Source organism: Physeter macrocephalus, chromosome 14, assembly GCF_002837175.3.
Source record: "Physeter macrocephalus isolate SW-GA chromosome 14, ASM283717v5, whole genome shotgun sequence".
Lineage (NCBI taxonomy): Eukaryota > Metazoa > Chordata > Mammalia > Artiodactyla > Physeteridae > Physeter > Physeter macrocephalus.
This window is the reverse complement of record NC_041227.1, coordinates 44144410-44157990: the sequence shown is the minus strand read 5'-3', so window position 1 is coordinate 44157990 and position 13581 is coordinate 44144410. Positions and strand designations below refer to the sequence as shown.

Genomic DNA, 13581 nt, shown 5'->3' with positions numbered 1-13581 from the left:
ATGTGTGTGTGCAGAGAGCAGAGGGGTCCTTCCAGAGGGTGGCAAGCCCGCCCGGGCATCACCGCTGCCAAGCTTGGGAAGCATGCTCCCGTTCCGGGTTCTTCGCCAGAAGCCCACTGTTCAGATCTGAAGATGTGAGCAATTCGTCTTTCCAGAGAGGTACCATCCAGCAGTTCCTGGGGCCCCAGAGAAAGGCCAGGCCTGGCGTCCTCTTCTCTGCCCACGGGGAGGGTCTCCTAGGAAACAAGTTCCCTGGTCCTCTTTGGGCCTGGTCTGCGTGAGGACCACCAGGTGGCTTCAGACTTGACCTCAGGGAAACGTGCCTGGTGGCTGAAAGGAACACGAAGCTACATTTTCACGAAGCCAAAAGGAACGTGTACACTGGTTAAGAACAGCGACTGCTGCTGAGAGGGGTGTCATCCAGAAATGGGGCCCCTGCCTGGAGCCCCACTTTCCAGCTGCGGGGCCCCAGGGAGCCTGGGTTTCAACAGTTGTAGAAGGAGGTGGTGGGAGTGGAGAGATGGCCCTTCCGACTAGACAGTTGGGCCTCGGTGAGCCGGGTGCATCAGAGCACGTCCACTGGGCTCCACATTCATGACTTCCACTTTTTGATTTGAAAAATGAAAGGCAATTAAAACCATTGCCATCTACGGAAAGAAGGTGAACGATAATAGTTCCCCTTGACATAAAACTGTTTAATAAATCAAGGGGCCCCGATTTAGTTTATACGCAGACACGGGACCATAGCACTACCTCAAAGGTGTACAGAAGTGAACAAACACCTGCATCTAGAGAGGAGGGTGGGTGCTGCCCTGAGCCAGACGCTCTCGGTCTCCCCAGTGCCTCACACTCCCGGCCCCTCCAAGATGCACCTGCGGGAGGGACTGCAGGTGAGGGCTGCCCAATGCATCTCGATGGGGCTGGTCCAAGCGCCTCAGCCCCAATCCTTCTGCAGGATCAGAATGCTTGGGGGACTGGAAAAAAACAGACGCGATGGTTTCTACCGAGACCTGATGATCGGAATCTAGGTGGGGGGCTGGGTAGGACTCAGCATCTTACGAAGCCTCTGTAACGAATAAAATCATCCAGCTTCCTTTTATGAGGGACCAAGTGTTAAAGGCACAACATACCTTCAAGCGAGCTCTTGCTAACAGTCAAAAGCTAAAAAAAGCCAAATGGATTCAGGCTCTACTCGGCTCCCAGGAAGGCAGCTGGATCCCTGTTGGAGGTCACTAAATGTCTTGTAAGTAATAGGTACTCAACAAATATTTGCAGATGGACGAATGGATGCTTTTTACAAAGCTTGACTGTCTAATGTCCTGGAAGTTCCCTGCTGTCCAGAACATGGGAGTAGCTCAGGATGCTGGCAGGGGCCACCTGGCCAGCTGGTCCAAATGTGGCTGGGGTCCTGAGTTGGGGCCATAACCGGGCTTCAGCACACCCACAGGAGGCGTTATTACGTCCTGCCTACCACTTCTTCGCAAGACAAACCCTCAAAGCTGGCCTCTCGCTCAGCAGGGTCAGGGACTCCAGACCTCTGGAAGGGTGGCTGGTGCAGAGGCTGCCCTGGAGAGACAGGAGCCCAGGTTGGGGCTCACTGTGGGCTTTGATACACACCCGGCTATTTAATCACGAAAACAGGAGGGACGTGGATATAGGAGATCAATGATGCTTGGTCTTGGCATTCCAGGGTATGAACTGAGAGGTCAATTTTTACATGAATACATTGGCAAACCTCCCTGTATCCATACTGGCTACCATTTTGGATACATATTAAGGCTTTGGTTCAAAAAAATGCTTTTGAACAACTTCATCTGATAAAAATGTAAACCATCTTTTGTTAGATGCCAGGATAAACTTTATTTTCCTACAAACTATAATGAAAATAAGAGAACCATGTGGCACATGAATACCGTGTTTCTACTTTATTAAGTCGTCACAGTAAATCAGAATTAAAGACAGAGGGCAAACTGGAGAGTCAGGTAGTGGCCATCGGTGAGCCGTGTGCTTCTCTGGGCGAGGGTCACCCCTCACCACGGGGCACCATGCCTGCCAAGTGGGTTACAGGCAAAGTCTACACCGATGGAGGTATAAGCCCAGATGTGGTGCATCAGGAAAATTAAATAACAAGAGAGAGCAAGATAGAAATCAAATGACACCCTATAACTTAATTTACCATGTTTATCAAATTTCATCCTCATTTACATGTACTAAATATTGTAGACCAGAAAACATAAGAAAACATTCACTTAATGTGTATGTCATACATAGGTACTAGTGCAACTAAAACGTGGTTGTTTCCTGCTGAATTTCCCTTCGGATGTGGACATTCCCCTTCAGTAGCTATGAAGGTAGCACAGTTACATCTAGGACATCACAGTAAACATGAAAGCATCCTTCAAACCTCCAGATGATACAGATATGACAGTAAATGAAGCACGGGTGGTCACACCTGAGGAAGGTCAGGAAGACGTGATTTGCATTGTCTACCGATCCACATGATCTTGTTGGTAAGGCTAAGGTCCCATAAGCCAGCCTCTCTCACAGGGTCAAGGCTGAAACCCCCTCCTTCCTAGTGGCCGTTGGGAACTGCAGCCTTAACCGCAGGAAGACGCTGTGACAGTCGCTTACCCGAGCTACAAGTCCTCAATGCTGTCTACTTAAGGTTTTACCATTTAAAATGTCATCATTTTGTGGAATTACTATTTTTTTAAGTACAAAAACCTACCCAGTGAGACTATAGAACAACATCTTTGCTTCAGATGGAAATCAGTGTGCAGAGAAGTGAGGGGACTGGCCTGGCCCTGCCTGGAAGCCAGCAAGTCTTATCTATTTTGGGCCACTTAGGGCCACTTTTGTTTACAGACGGCTGACCTACTAATGTGACGAGTCAGCACTGTGACTCAGGTGGGGTCCCCACTGGATGAGTGACCCTCGGCAATTTTGCTGAAAGGCATTTATTACAGAAGCTCAATATTTGCTTTTCTAAGTGAAAAAAAAAAAAAAAAAGCGATCATTTCAATTTTCCACCCCAAATAACAAGAACGATTCAAGCGCGTGTGAGTGCGAGCAAAACTGGTCGCTAGAGTTCCTGTCTCCCGGTTCCAAATCTCCAAACCACAGCTGTTACTGCGAAGAGCCATAAAGCTTCTGGCTGTCCTCTAGGGTCATGGGGCTGCCAAAAATCATTAGGGATTGTAGGAAGGTCTACCTATTTGCTGCCTACAACCGGATGTCCCACTCCAGGTCAGGACTGGTTCCTGGAGATGAAATGGAATCATGGTGCAGGAGTCCGGCGGGCGGGGGTTCAATATGATTCTGAATCCTGACACTGACTAAATCCAAGAATTCTGCAACAGGGGTATTCTAGAGCCTGAAGGTGACACATTCTCCCAGAAGCTAGAGCTTACGTGGCACTCGGGAGCCCAGGAGCACGCGATGCCCTTCCCGCAGGAACGAAGTACCACGTGGAGCAACGGCAAGAGGCCGAGTCCAGAGCCACGTGGGCCAAAGCACACCAAGCAGACAGCCCACATCACTTAAATTCGGGGAGGGGGGCTTCCCTGGTGGCGCAGTGGTTGAGAGTCCGCCTGCCGACGCAGGGGATGCGGGTTCCTGTCCCGGTCCGGGAAGATCCCACGTGCCGCGGAGAGGCTGGGCCCGTGAGCCATGGCCGCCGAGCCTGCGCGTCCGGAGCCTGTGCTCCGCAACGGGAGAGGCCACAACAGTGAGAGGCCCGCGTACCGCAAAAAAAAAAAAAAAAAAAGTCGGGGAGGGGGTGCCCGGGAAGATAAGAATCATGACAGCTGCTAACACAGCAGAAAAGGCTGTCACTTCCAGTCACCCTTTATGTTGCCACTAAGCCCCCAATCAGGCAACAAATCGGCCCCGTTTACAGGCCAGCCCGGAGCGCTGCTTCTGTTTGGAATGAACCTGGTTCTCTCGGGTCCCAACGGTGCTCGAGCTGCCCCTTTCTGTGGGCCTGGCCTCAAGTCCTACCTGCAATCCTCTGTAAAACAGAAGAACAGGCTCCCTCGAGAATTAGAAGTCCCCGCCTTCCAGGAAAGCCTTTCTCCACTGTCCCCACACCAAGGCTGGCTCCTGGGTCTGCCCACCTCTCCTGCCAACGTCGGGTACCAGCCCAGCCACCTGGACCTGGGTGGTCAGGAAAAACGGCAGCTCTGCGGGAAAGTGGGCTCAGCAGGAAGGTGGCCAAGGCAGGCTGGGGGTGTGCACAGGTGAGGGCAAGAGTGGAGAGGCGGAGGGCAGGGGAGGGCGGGGAAGCACCTGCGCAGAGACCTTTCTAAGCCCTTAGCTGGCGGCTCCGTGTTCTGAGCCCCGGGCTTACTCTGCAGATGGCCCGAGGGCCTAGATGACAAGCAGAGAGGGCCTGCACCCAACACCCCGACCCCAGCAAGAGCGCCCGGCAAGCACAGATGGAAGGTGGGGCTTTCTTTCTTTCTTTTTTTTTTTAAAAAAAGATGCAACAGGCCTTCCTTGGGGAGGCAAATGGGTACAAAGTAGGGATCACACACCCTCTGCTCGGGATCTGTCACCCTAAACCTCTGTGTGTCAGGAAACGTGTGTGAGGCCCCTGCCGGCAGGGCACCACAGGGCAAAGCCTTTGGAGGTGCCTGGAAGGGAGCTTTGCAGGGACAGGACCCTGTGTTTCTAGAATCACCTGAGTGCTCTGTGATAGAAGCTTCACCGTCATCATCTGGAGGGCCTCCAGCAGGGCCAGGGGCAGGAAACCTCTCCCCAGTTAGCAGGCATCAGGAGCCAGGTGGAATACACACAGCAACGGAGGTAAAACTTCCCCCGGGCTCGAGACTCTAGGGAAAGCCAATTTCCATGATGATGAAATTTTGGACTAACCATAAATCCTAACAGAAGAAGAATGAGAAAAATCAAGGCAGGAACATTCCTCCAACAACCTGGCAGGCATTTGGCCGGCCCCTCGGTGAGACATGATGGGTTTATAAACGGCCGGGGGACAGAGTCGGCTGCCCCCCCGCCCTCCCGGAAAGCCCGGAACCTTCTCCTTTTTCCTCTGCTAGGGGCAGCCCCGCCGGCGCCGCGTGACAGCGGGCGAGTCTCCAGTTGTTGGCGACTTTTTCTTTTCTTCTTTCGAAGCCCAAGGTTCCTGAGATGCCACCGCCTAGTCTGAAAGTCCGATCCACAGCATTTCGGTGGGATTCCTCTGCAACTTCAGAAGACGGTGAACGGGGAGACTGGCTGAGGGTACCAGCAGGGCAGCGATGTTCCCGGAGTCTGGGTTTGGGGGTTCTGGTGGGGAAGTGGGGGACTCTCAGCCGTCTCCCCCTCCCCGAGAGGCGCCCTGCAGGAGGCTCAGCCTGGTGGAAGGAAGCAGAGGGAGGCCCACGTGGGCACAGGTTGGAGGGTGGATGTGCCACGGCCCCTGGAAGAGGGCTGGACCCCCGCCCGGAGCTGTGCGTGCAGGGGTGTTTGCTGAATGGACCCACAGACCAAGGTCTTTCTTCCCAGTCTTTGCTCTGGACTTTCCTGCAGCACAAATGAAGCTATGAATCTTTTTGAAATTCACTGGGCCTTACCGTCCAATCTGCAATAAAGAATGAAGAAAAGGCACTAATGACAGTGTGGGGAACGGGGGGAGCCAATAGAGCAGCACTGCCCAGAGTCAATGAAAGAGCAAGAAAAACTTCAGGGGTCGCTTGTGGATTGGTCGGCGTTATTATTTACACGGATCTACATGCTGATACTTTACACCAGGAGTTACAACTCGATTATTCCCCAAGGGGTCTGAGACAGGAGGTCAGGACTAATTGAATGTGTCCAGAAGCGCCTACAGCTGTTTAGCTCCAGAGGGAAAAAGGAATGAAGCTGAAGTCTGCGTGCCCGCCACACCCCTAGTTCCCAGGGCTGCTTGGAGGAACCCAGGCGCCCGCTGCTGCAACACCGGGCCGCTGCTGCTGAGGCAGGTCCTCTGGGCAGTGCTTCGAGGGAGGACCGTCTCGTCACCCTCCTAATAACCTATTTTTAAACCCTGCTGGGCTGCGCCCCAGCTTCCTCAAAAGCAGGCTTTCTAACCTTCTCCCGACATCCTTCACTTCTGGGGCTTTGGCTTCTGCCATTTCTATCATTACTGGCCTTTGAAATTAATTTACGCAGTGACCTTATTCACAGACAGCATCTTCTGTCATTTTCGGACCTGACCTCATTGTTTCCAGGGAGAGCCTCTGGAATCAATAGCTGCAAACACGCCTGGACCCAAGGAGACCACCTTCCCCGGTGCTGTTCCGAAATTCAGCTCCTTGAGGTCCCCCAGCCCGGGCTTCTGTCTCCTCCCTCCGGTCCCAGGAAGGTGGGGCAGAGAGAAGAGTTGTGGGTCTCCCTCCTGCTGTTTTCGTCTTTGGAAACAGGCTGCTTTCGCTAAAAGCAGCAGAGCTGGGCTGCCATCCGAGGAAGAGACGGTGTTGGTTACATCGTCCCATCACCCTGGGGCCAGAGATGGGCATCGCATCAGCATGTAGTCCAGGGGAGCGGGCTGCAGGGCGAACAGCCCTGACTGAATCCCAGGTATGATTCCAGTTTGAATACCTTCACTTCGAATGATGTAAGACTTCACGTTATTAACTAGGCACCACCCCACCCACTTTGTAATCAGATTGATTGGGAGAGGGACCCCCTTCCCCCAAAATAGCAAGTAAATGAAAGAGATAAAGTGATGTTCAAAGACCTGATATTAAGTGAGAGTACCTCTGGCCCAGAAGGGAAACATTTAACCCTCCACCCCTACTAGGGAGGCAGGAGGGGGCCCCTCTCGGTCCTGCACTGCAGCGTGGCGGGCGGCCAGGGTGATGCCAACTTTGACGAGCTGCGAAGCTCTTAGAGCAAAGCGGCCTTCGTGCATCTGAGGGCAGTGGACCCACCACCGGGGGCCCCGGGAAGGTCACGCCCGAGCAGGAGCCTGCCTTGCACGCCCCCGGCATTCCTCCAGTCCCCACCTTTCCGTTGGCCCGTCCCCTGGCTCCTGTCGTGCCCACTGCACCCCGTGATTGATGGGGAGGCGGCAGCTGCGGACCGAGCAGGCCGGCCGCAAAGGGGGCGATTCCACTCCTGGCTGCTGACAGCCGCCGCCCCCGCCCGGCCTTTCCTCGTGCTGGAAGCCGGGGGTCTGTTCAAAGGACACTGGAGCCCCACTTGGCCACCTTTGTGGAGGAGCAAGAGGACACGTGTGGATACGGGGTCCCAGCAGATAAAGGCTTTTGCATGAATCCCCACTGCTGGAGGGGACTGTACAGCTGTTCTGCCCGGCCGATACGGGCACCTGGGCTTTGGGGCTCGTGTCGCCCTTGGGGCAGGCCCCAGTGAGCCCGGGGTTGGGGCAATTCCGTGGCTGAGGGGCTAAGAAAGGGCAGCTGGGTTGGAGGGTCAGCCGCCGGTGGCAGTGGCCCTGCCTGCGGGAGGCGGGCGGTGCTTCAGCTAAACCAAGAGATCTAGACCCTAACTTCCCCCTCCACATCTACTCAGGCAGTGACGGCGTCTGTGCTGCGGCTCCACTGTGGGTGACGCGGTTGATAACTGACACCTCGCTCCCTGACCTGCGCCATCATCTTCCTCATCATCTGGTCTCCCTTCCACCTGTGAGCCCATGAGTGGGTACAGCCCAGGCCACCCCGAGAGGCTTTTCTGCAGCACTGCTGCGGGGTGTCTGCCATCCATCGGGGCACACAGGAAGCGCCTGGACCCCAGACCGGGGCAGAAAGGGGAGGCGCCCGGAGGTCACACCTGCCGTGGCTGGCCTGCCCTCTGGGTCCTAAACCACAGCAATCCCGGGGTTCTCCACCCTCTGAGATCCCCCAGCTTTTGTCTGCTCTTCCTTTCCCAGCTGTTCCATTCAGCAGACCCGGGACGACTTGCCCTCCCCAGCCCAGGCCTCGGAGGCCCCATTAAGGCCAGCGGTCAAAGGCCAGCCCGCACGTGCTGTGTCTTATCGGCCCATCTCAAGACCCTGCTCCTCCTGGCTCGGCGACAAAAAAGGGGGCGGCCCCGGGCCCACTGGCTCCCTGAGGCCGCGCACACAAAAGGGCGGGTGACAAAGACATTTTCTGGGATGGCAGGTGTTGGTGTTGGATTCCACCCGGAGTACAGGGGCCGAAGAAAGGCCTGGCTGGGTTTCCGGGGAGGGCAGCAGCGCAGACACGCAGGGCAGAGCCCCTTTGGAGGAGCAGGAGGCAGGAACCTGTGGGGCATCTCAGCATTGAGTCAGCCATGGAGGGAGATGGGTTAGTGAATGAGCAGGGTGGTTGGCAAATCCGCTAAAGTGTCAGTCTTACCTTGTACAAAGACTGCGCTGAGGCCTTTACGTATCTGAAAGGAAAGAACATAAAATGAAGTGAATGCAAGCCTGGCACACGCACAGCCCAACTTGATATGAGCACAGTGCTAAAAATACGTTTATTCCCGGGCGGCCTGAGTGTTCTTGCCGTTTCAGAGATCATTACGAATTGGAAATTCCCCTACAAGTCCCTCGGCAGGACAGAATTCTAGCTGGTGTCACCCAGATAGGTGTGAAACGAAGGTAACGTTAGCTCTCCCAGGATGTGTGACAGATGCTCTTGGGAGCCCCACAGACACTGGGTGGCATTGACCTTGGTATCCTGTCCCTGCTGCCTGATGTCTCCTAAATATTTGGTCTAAGGTACAGTCAAAGAGAAGAGTTTTCAAGACCAGCAGTGGGAATTCTATGGATGCCTTGAAAAAATAACTGACACCCTCTCAGTGTACAAGTTTACATGTCTCCAAGTTTCATTTTACAGGTTTTGAGTGGTACGCAGTGTGTTAGTTCAGTACGCGTGGCACCTGCGATGTGACAGTCCTCAGGGGGGAAGCACGCAGTATGCTGTGCAGAGTGTGGCTGCAGAGGCGACATCGGACCCTCGCGCACAGAGCAGCAGGAGCCCAGCAGTCCTACCAGACCCCAGAGAGGCTCTGAGCTCTTTCGTGCCTTGTGATAGTTTTTCTTAACTACCCCAACTCCCCCCTCACCACGGCCATCCTATTTCCCACGTGGGTTTCTTTAGCAAACGCAGCCTCTTTCCGCGTCAGGTGACAGCTCCTCTCCCTAACCGCCACAATGCTCCTGAATTCAGTGTCATTAGACCACCATCATATCTGGACAAAGGACATTTATCGATGACACGGCCTGCTGTCTGTCCGGCCGCCGTTGTAAACTTGGATTGTCTGCTGACCTCGCCAGCAAGGCAGGCACGGTGACCAGGGCCAGTTTCTAAGACGGATGCCGTCGGAGGAGGGACCACCGACAGATCTTAGGTGGGGCTCTCCGGAAGAAATCTGGGCTTCTCTGAAGCTGTATTGTACAATCTATCAATGAAAATTTCACTCCTCCCCACCCCCCAAAATTATGTGGGGTTGGGAACTTCAGGATAAATAACCGATCGCGATGATGCACTAGGCTTCTCTGCCTTACTTGATTTCTAGCCACTGTTAACGGCTCCTTCTCTACACGGTGATCGAGCTCTAGGGGCACAGGAAGTTCTCGGGCAGTGTTGCTTCCTGGTGCTGGACTGGTATGTTTTCCGAGGGACCTTTAGACAGCGCAATGATCTAGATTGCCTGTCTTCCCCCAATGCACCATGTGCTCCTGGAAGACGGCAATCGTGGGACATCTCTGGGTGGGTCTTCCTCCAGTGGAGGGGCTGGGCTTCCCAGGGCCCTGGGCTGCTGACCCTCTCCCCACGAAGGGGCTTCTCGGTCCTCCTCCCCTGCAGTCCCTCGGCCCTGGTGATGCTGGGCGTACAGGCACCCGATTGGTGGAAGCAAGCAAACAGATGGTGCGTCTGACAATGGAGGGCTTGTTTGTAATTGCTGATGAAGACAGCCTGCCCTTCTCCCGGTGTGTCCCCAGATGCAGCCCGGTGTGCTGTGCTGGACCAGACAGAATGTCTCAGGAACTGCCAATCCATGGGCGAGTTAAGGAGATGCAAAAACAGAGGCAGTTGGGGGCTGCCGTAATTATTCCATGGGGCTCAAATGTCACTTGCCCTTGACAAACAGACAGTGCTACCAAAGGGCGGGGCCCCTGTGCGTGGCACAGAGGAGCAGGCTGTCAGCTTCCTGACGCCTCCTTGGGGGTCAGCAGGAGGTACCCACCACCGTGGGCAGTGGTGGAGACACCAGAAGAGACCACGGTGCTTGGAGCTGCGTGACGCCCAGGGGCATGGGAGACACAAACCCTAATTATTTCATCAGCCGGGTGCCTGGTATGTGCCAGGTACTGTTCTAGGCTCCAGGTGACAGTGGTGAACAGAGCAGATGAAACCCCTGCCTTTGGAAGCTTTGGCGGCGAAGTTAACGGCATGCCATTGGGGGGCAAAAATAGCTTACTCTTTATTTGTATAAAGCGCAGATAGAAGTACAGAGAATATACAGGTAAACGGTATTTCTGTGGTGTTTCAGGGGAGGAGACAAATTAGGAAATTAAAAATGTCTTAGAAGCCTCCCTGGTGCGGCAGGAAGGATAAAAGGTGGAGAAACACTGATTGTCTGGTTAATATGCATCTTAAATTCAGAGTTTTCTTACACGTGAGCGGTGCTGGCAATCAGGAGTCGGCCCCGCTCACATGTGAGAGCAGCTGAGCGAGACGCCCCTGGGGAGACCCTTCAGGAGTAACTTGGATGCCAACGGGCCAACTGCGCTCACTCAGCGGCTCAGACACAGAGCGGGCGTCTGGAGACTCCAGAAGTCGCTTTTAGAGAAAGATGTCCTACTTCTTGGGCCTTGTGAGACTCCTTTGACACCTGGATATCCACAAGGGTTTCAAGAGACACAGGAAACCACCGTCTTGGTTGGAGATTTGCTGTGCTCTACGCAGCTCCGTCGGAGGCTTTCCGAGAACCAGTGGGCCTTTCTGTGGCCTGTTTTCTCTAGCTGTACTCACCGGAGGGCAAAAGAACAAAAGGATTTGCACCAGGCGTCTTATCTCCGAGGCAAGGCTGCCGTCCAGGACTGTCCCCTGGGATAATGCTGGGCCGGGTCAGAGAAGAAAAGTGGCTGCTCTCCCTGGGTCCTTGTTACTGAGCCGTCAGTGTGGGAAATGATGAGCTGGTTCAGGATAATTAGCGAAGGGAATGGTTTTGAGAGCTGCCATGGTGAGGGAGAGAAACAGTGGGCTGGGGTTCCAGCTTTAGGCGAGCGTTAAATACCCTCCCAGCAGGAAGGCGGACCGAGCGGGAGATCAGAGAGCTGTCTGGGCCATTCAGACCCCTTGGAATGGCTCTGAGGACCAGGAACAGGTGCAGCAGTAGACGGGGTGCGCCTACACACTCAACTCAACACTGGCAACCCAAGGCCAGTGGGCACTAGCCAGCCTAATTACCATTTCCAAATGGCCCAAGGATGGCTTCCAGAATTTCCAACCCAGCAGAAGGGGCTGTGTCCTGGCCTGGGACCTGGCTCTGGGCTCGGCTTCCTCTTTTTGGTCGTTGGTCTGGCCCATCAACTTGGGTTCTGAAGCAGAAAGCTAGGGCAGCTGGACCGAGAGACAGACGGGCAGAGAAAGTGCGTGCCTTGTGCCCGCCCACCTGTGCGGGGGCCTGGCCAGCGGGTGGAACGTTCTTGAAAACGCTTGTCTGGCATTTTTCTTTTCCCCTTCCATGACTATAATGTACATTTATGCATCTATGACTGAATTTAACTAAACATTGAAAATTAATGTCTTGTTAGGCCCTCGTGGAGAAAGATGTTTCCAGACCCTCCTGCTAGCTCACAGAGGGTGAACACGGAGATCTCAGTCCATCCCGGCCATGGAGAGACTGCTCATTTTACCAGATTGAATTATTCACATCTCAAAATGGAAAAACAGTACAGAAATGTTTATAGCAGCAATATTCACAATAGCTAAAAAATGGAAATAGCCCAAATGTCCGCCACATGATGAATGGAACCAAAGTGTGGTCTGCCCTTTACAATGGAATATTATCTGGCAACAAAAACATGTAAAATACTGATACAGGCTACAACGTGGATGACCCTTGAGAACGTGCTAAGTGAAAGAAGCCAGTCAGTAAAGTCCACGCACTGTCTGATTCCATGTACACGGAACGCCCAGAATAGGCAGATCCAGGCAGACAGAAAGTGGACTAGTGGCTGCTTAGGGCTGGGGGTGGGGGGAATATGGGGATTGACTACTAGTGGGTTTATGTTTTTGTTTTTCAGGAGGGATAAAAAGGTTCTAAAATTAGACTGTGGTGATGGTTGCACAACTTTGTGAATGTACTAAAAACACTGAGTAGCATACTTTAAATGGATGAATTGCATGGTATACAAATTATATTTCAATAACGTTGTTTTTCAAAAATGACAAAAAAAGAATAGAAGTTGGCCTGGGCACCACTACTGCCAGAGCCTTTCCAAGAGGGAAATGACAGAAGTGGCTCCAAGTTCTAGGGAGAAATCCCCCATGGGACCCAGGGAGGCAGGGGGCTGGGGGCAGCTGTGGCGTTCAGCAGGAGCCCCAGCCAGGGTCCTCCCAAGCCCCGCCACACACCGCGAACCATCCTCAAAGCAAAGCAAACGGCGCTGCCCCTCGGGTGACACACTGCTCTCCCTGCAAGGTTGTCTCCCAGCTTTATTCTAACTTCGTCTGTTTCATAAAAACTCAGGAGTGGCCTTGGGCGGCGAGGCGGGATTACACCGGGATTCTGTGTGCTGCTGGGCACTGGTTTTTAAATTCCCCAGTAATCAACAGCTCCAGGAAACACAGCGGTTACGCCTGTGGTGACTCGTGGGAGGACGGTGAGTTCTCCGTATTGGTCTGAGGAAGCAGTAAAGGTGCAGTGGGCTGTCTGGGTCCTACGGATAAAAGCTGTCCTTTGGTCTTCAGATGTGAAGGAAGCTGCTTTAGCCCACAGCTAAGATGTTTTCTACACGTGAAGTCTTCCTGCGCTGCCCGCTTCTAACGTAGGAAATACTTTGGTTAGCTTTCAGTCGGATTTCTCAGTTATCCGTGCCGAAGAGGGGGTGCATTTGCCACCTTACACCCTGTATAGACCATAAAGCCTCCGAGATCGTCCTTTCTGCCTGTGGGGAGGAACATTTTGCCTTTGCCACTAAGGCAGGGCTCCTCCCCGCACCCTGCTTTTCACTTCTGTGAGCGTGTTCCCCACAAGCAGGGGTCCTTTCGAGGTGGGTGATGAGTCTCGTTTGGGAGAAACTTAAGCCGTGACCCCGGCCTTGACACAACAAAAAACACCCAAGGCTGAGAACAGCTCCAAACTGCCAAAGGGCTCACTCTTGCTCTGCTGAGGGCAGACGGTGGGGAGTACGTGCAGGAAGCTGCAAATCCCCACGGGGATGTAAAGAATTACTGTCCAGGGGCTTCCCTGGTGGCGCAGTGGTTGAGAGTCTGCCTGCCGATGCAGGGGACACGGGTTCGTGCCCCGGTCCGGGAAGATCCCACATGCCGCGGAGGAACTAGGCCCGTGAGCCACAACTACTGAGCCTGCGCGTCTGGAGCCTGTGCTCCGCAACAAGAGAGGCCGCGACAGTGAGAGGCCCGCGCACCGCGATGAGGAGTG

The 13581-nt window shown here is 54.0% G+C and overlaps 1 protein-coding gene across 2 annotated transcripts in view; it reads right to left on the bottom strand.

Annotated features, from left to right (window-relative positions):
• Nucleotides 1-1852: 1852 nt before the first annotated feature.
• Nucleotides 1853-13581, bottom strand: part of RALGAPA2 (Ral GTPase activating protein catalytic subunit alpha 2) — a 285791-nt gene continuing 274062 nt past the window's right edge. For both annotated transcript variants that reach the window (XM_055090829.1, XM_007100224.4), the window contains 2 exons: nucleotides 8319-8352; nucleotides 1853-5581 (listed from right to left, as the gene is read on the bottom strand). In XM_055090829.1, coding sequence (XP_054946804.1) covers nucleotides 8345-8352 — 8 coding nt within the window. In that variant the 3' untranslated portion in view covers nucleotides 1853-5581; nucleotides 8319-8344. The remainder of the gene's footprint in view (nucleotides 5582-8318; nucleotides 8353-13581) is intronic.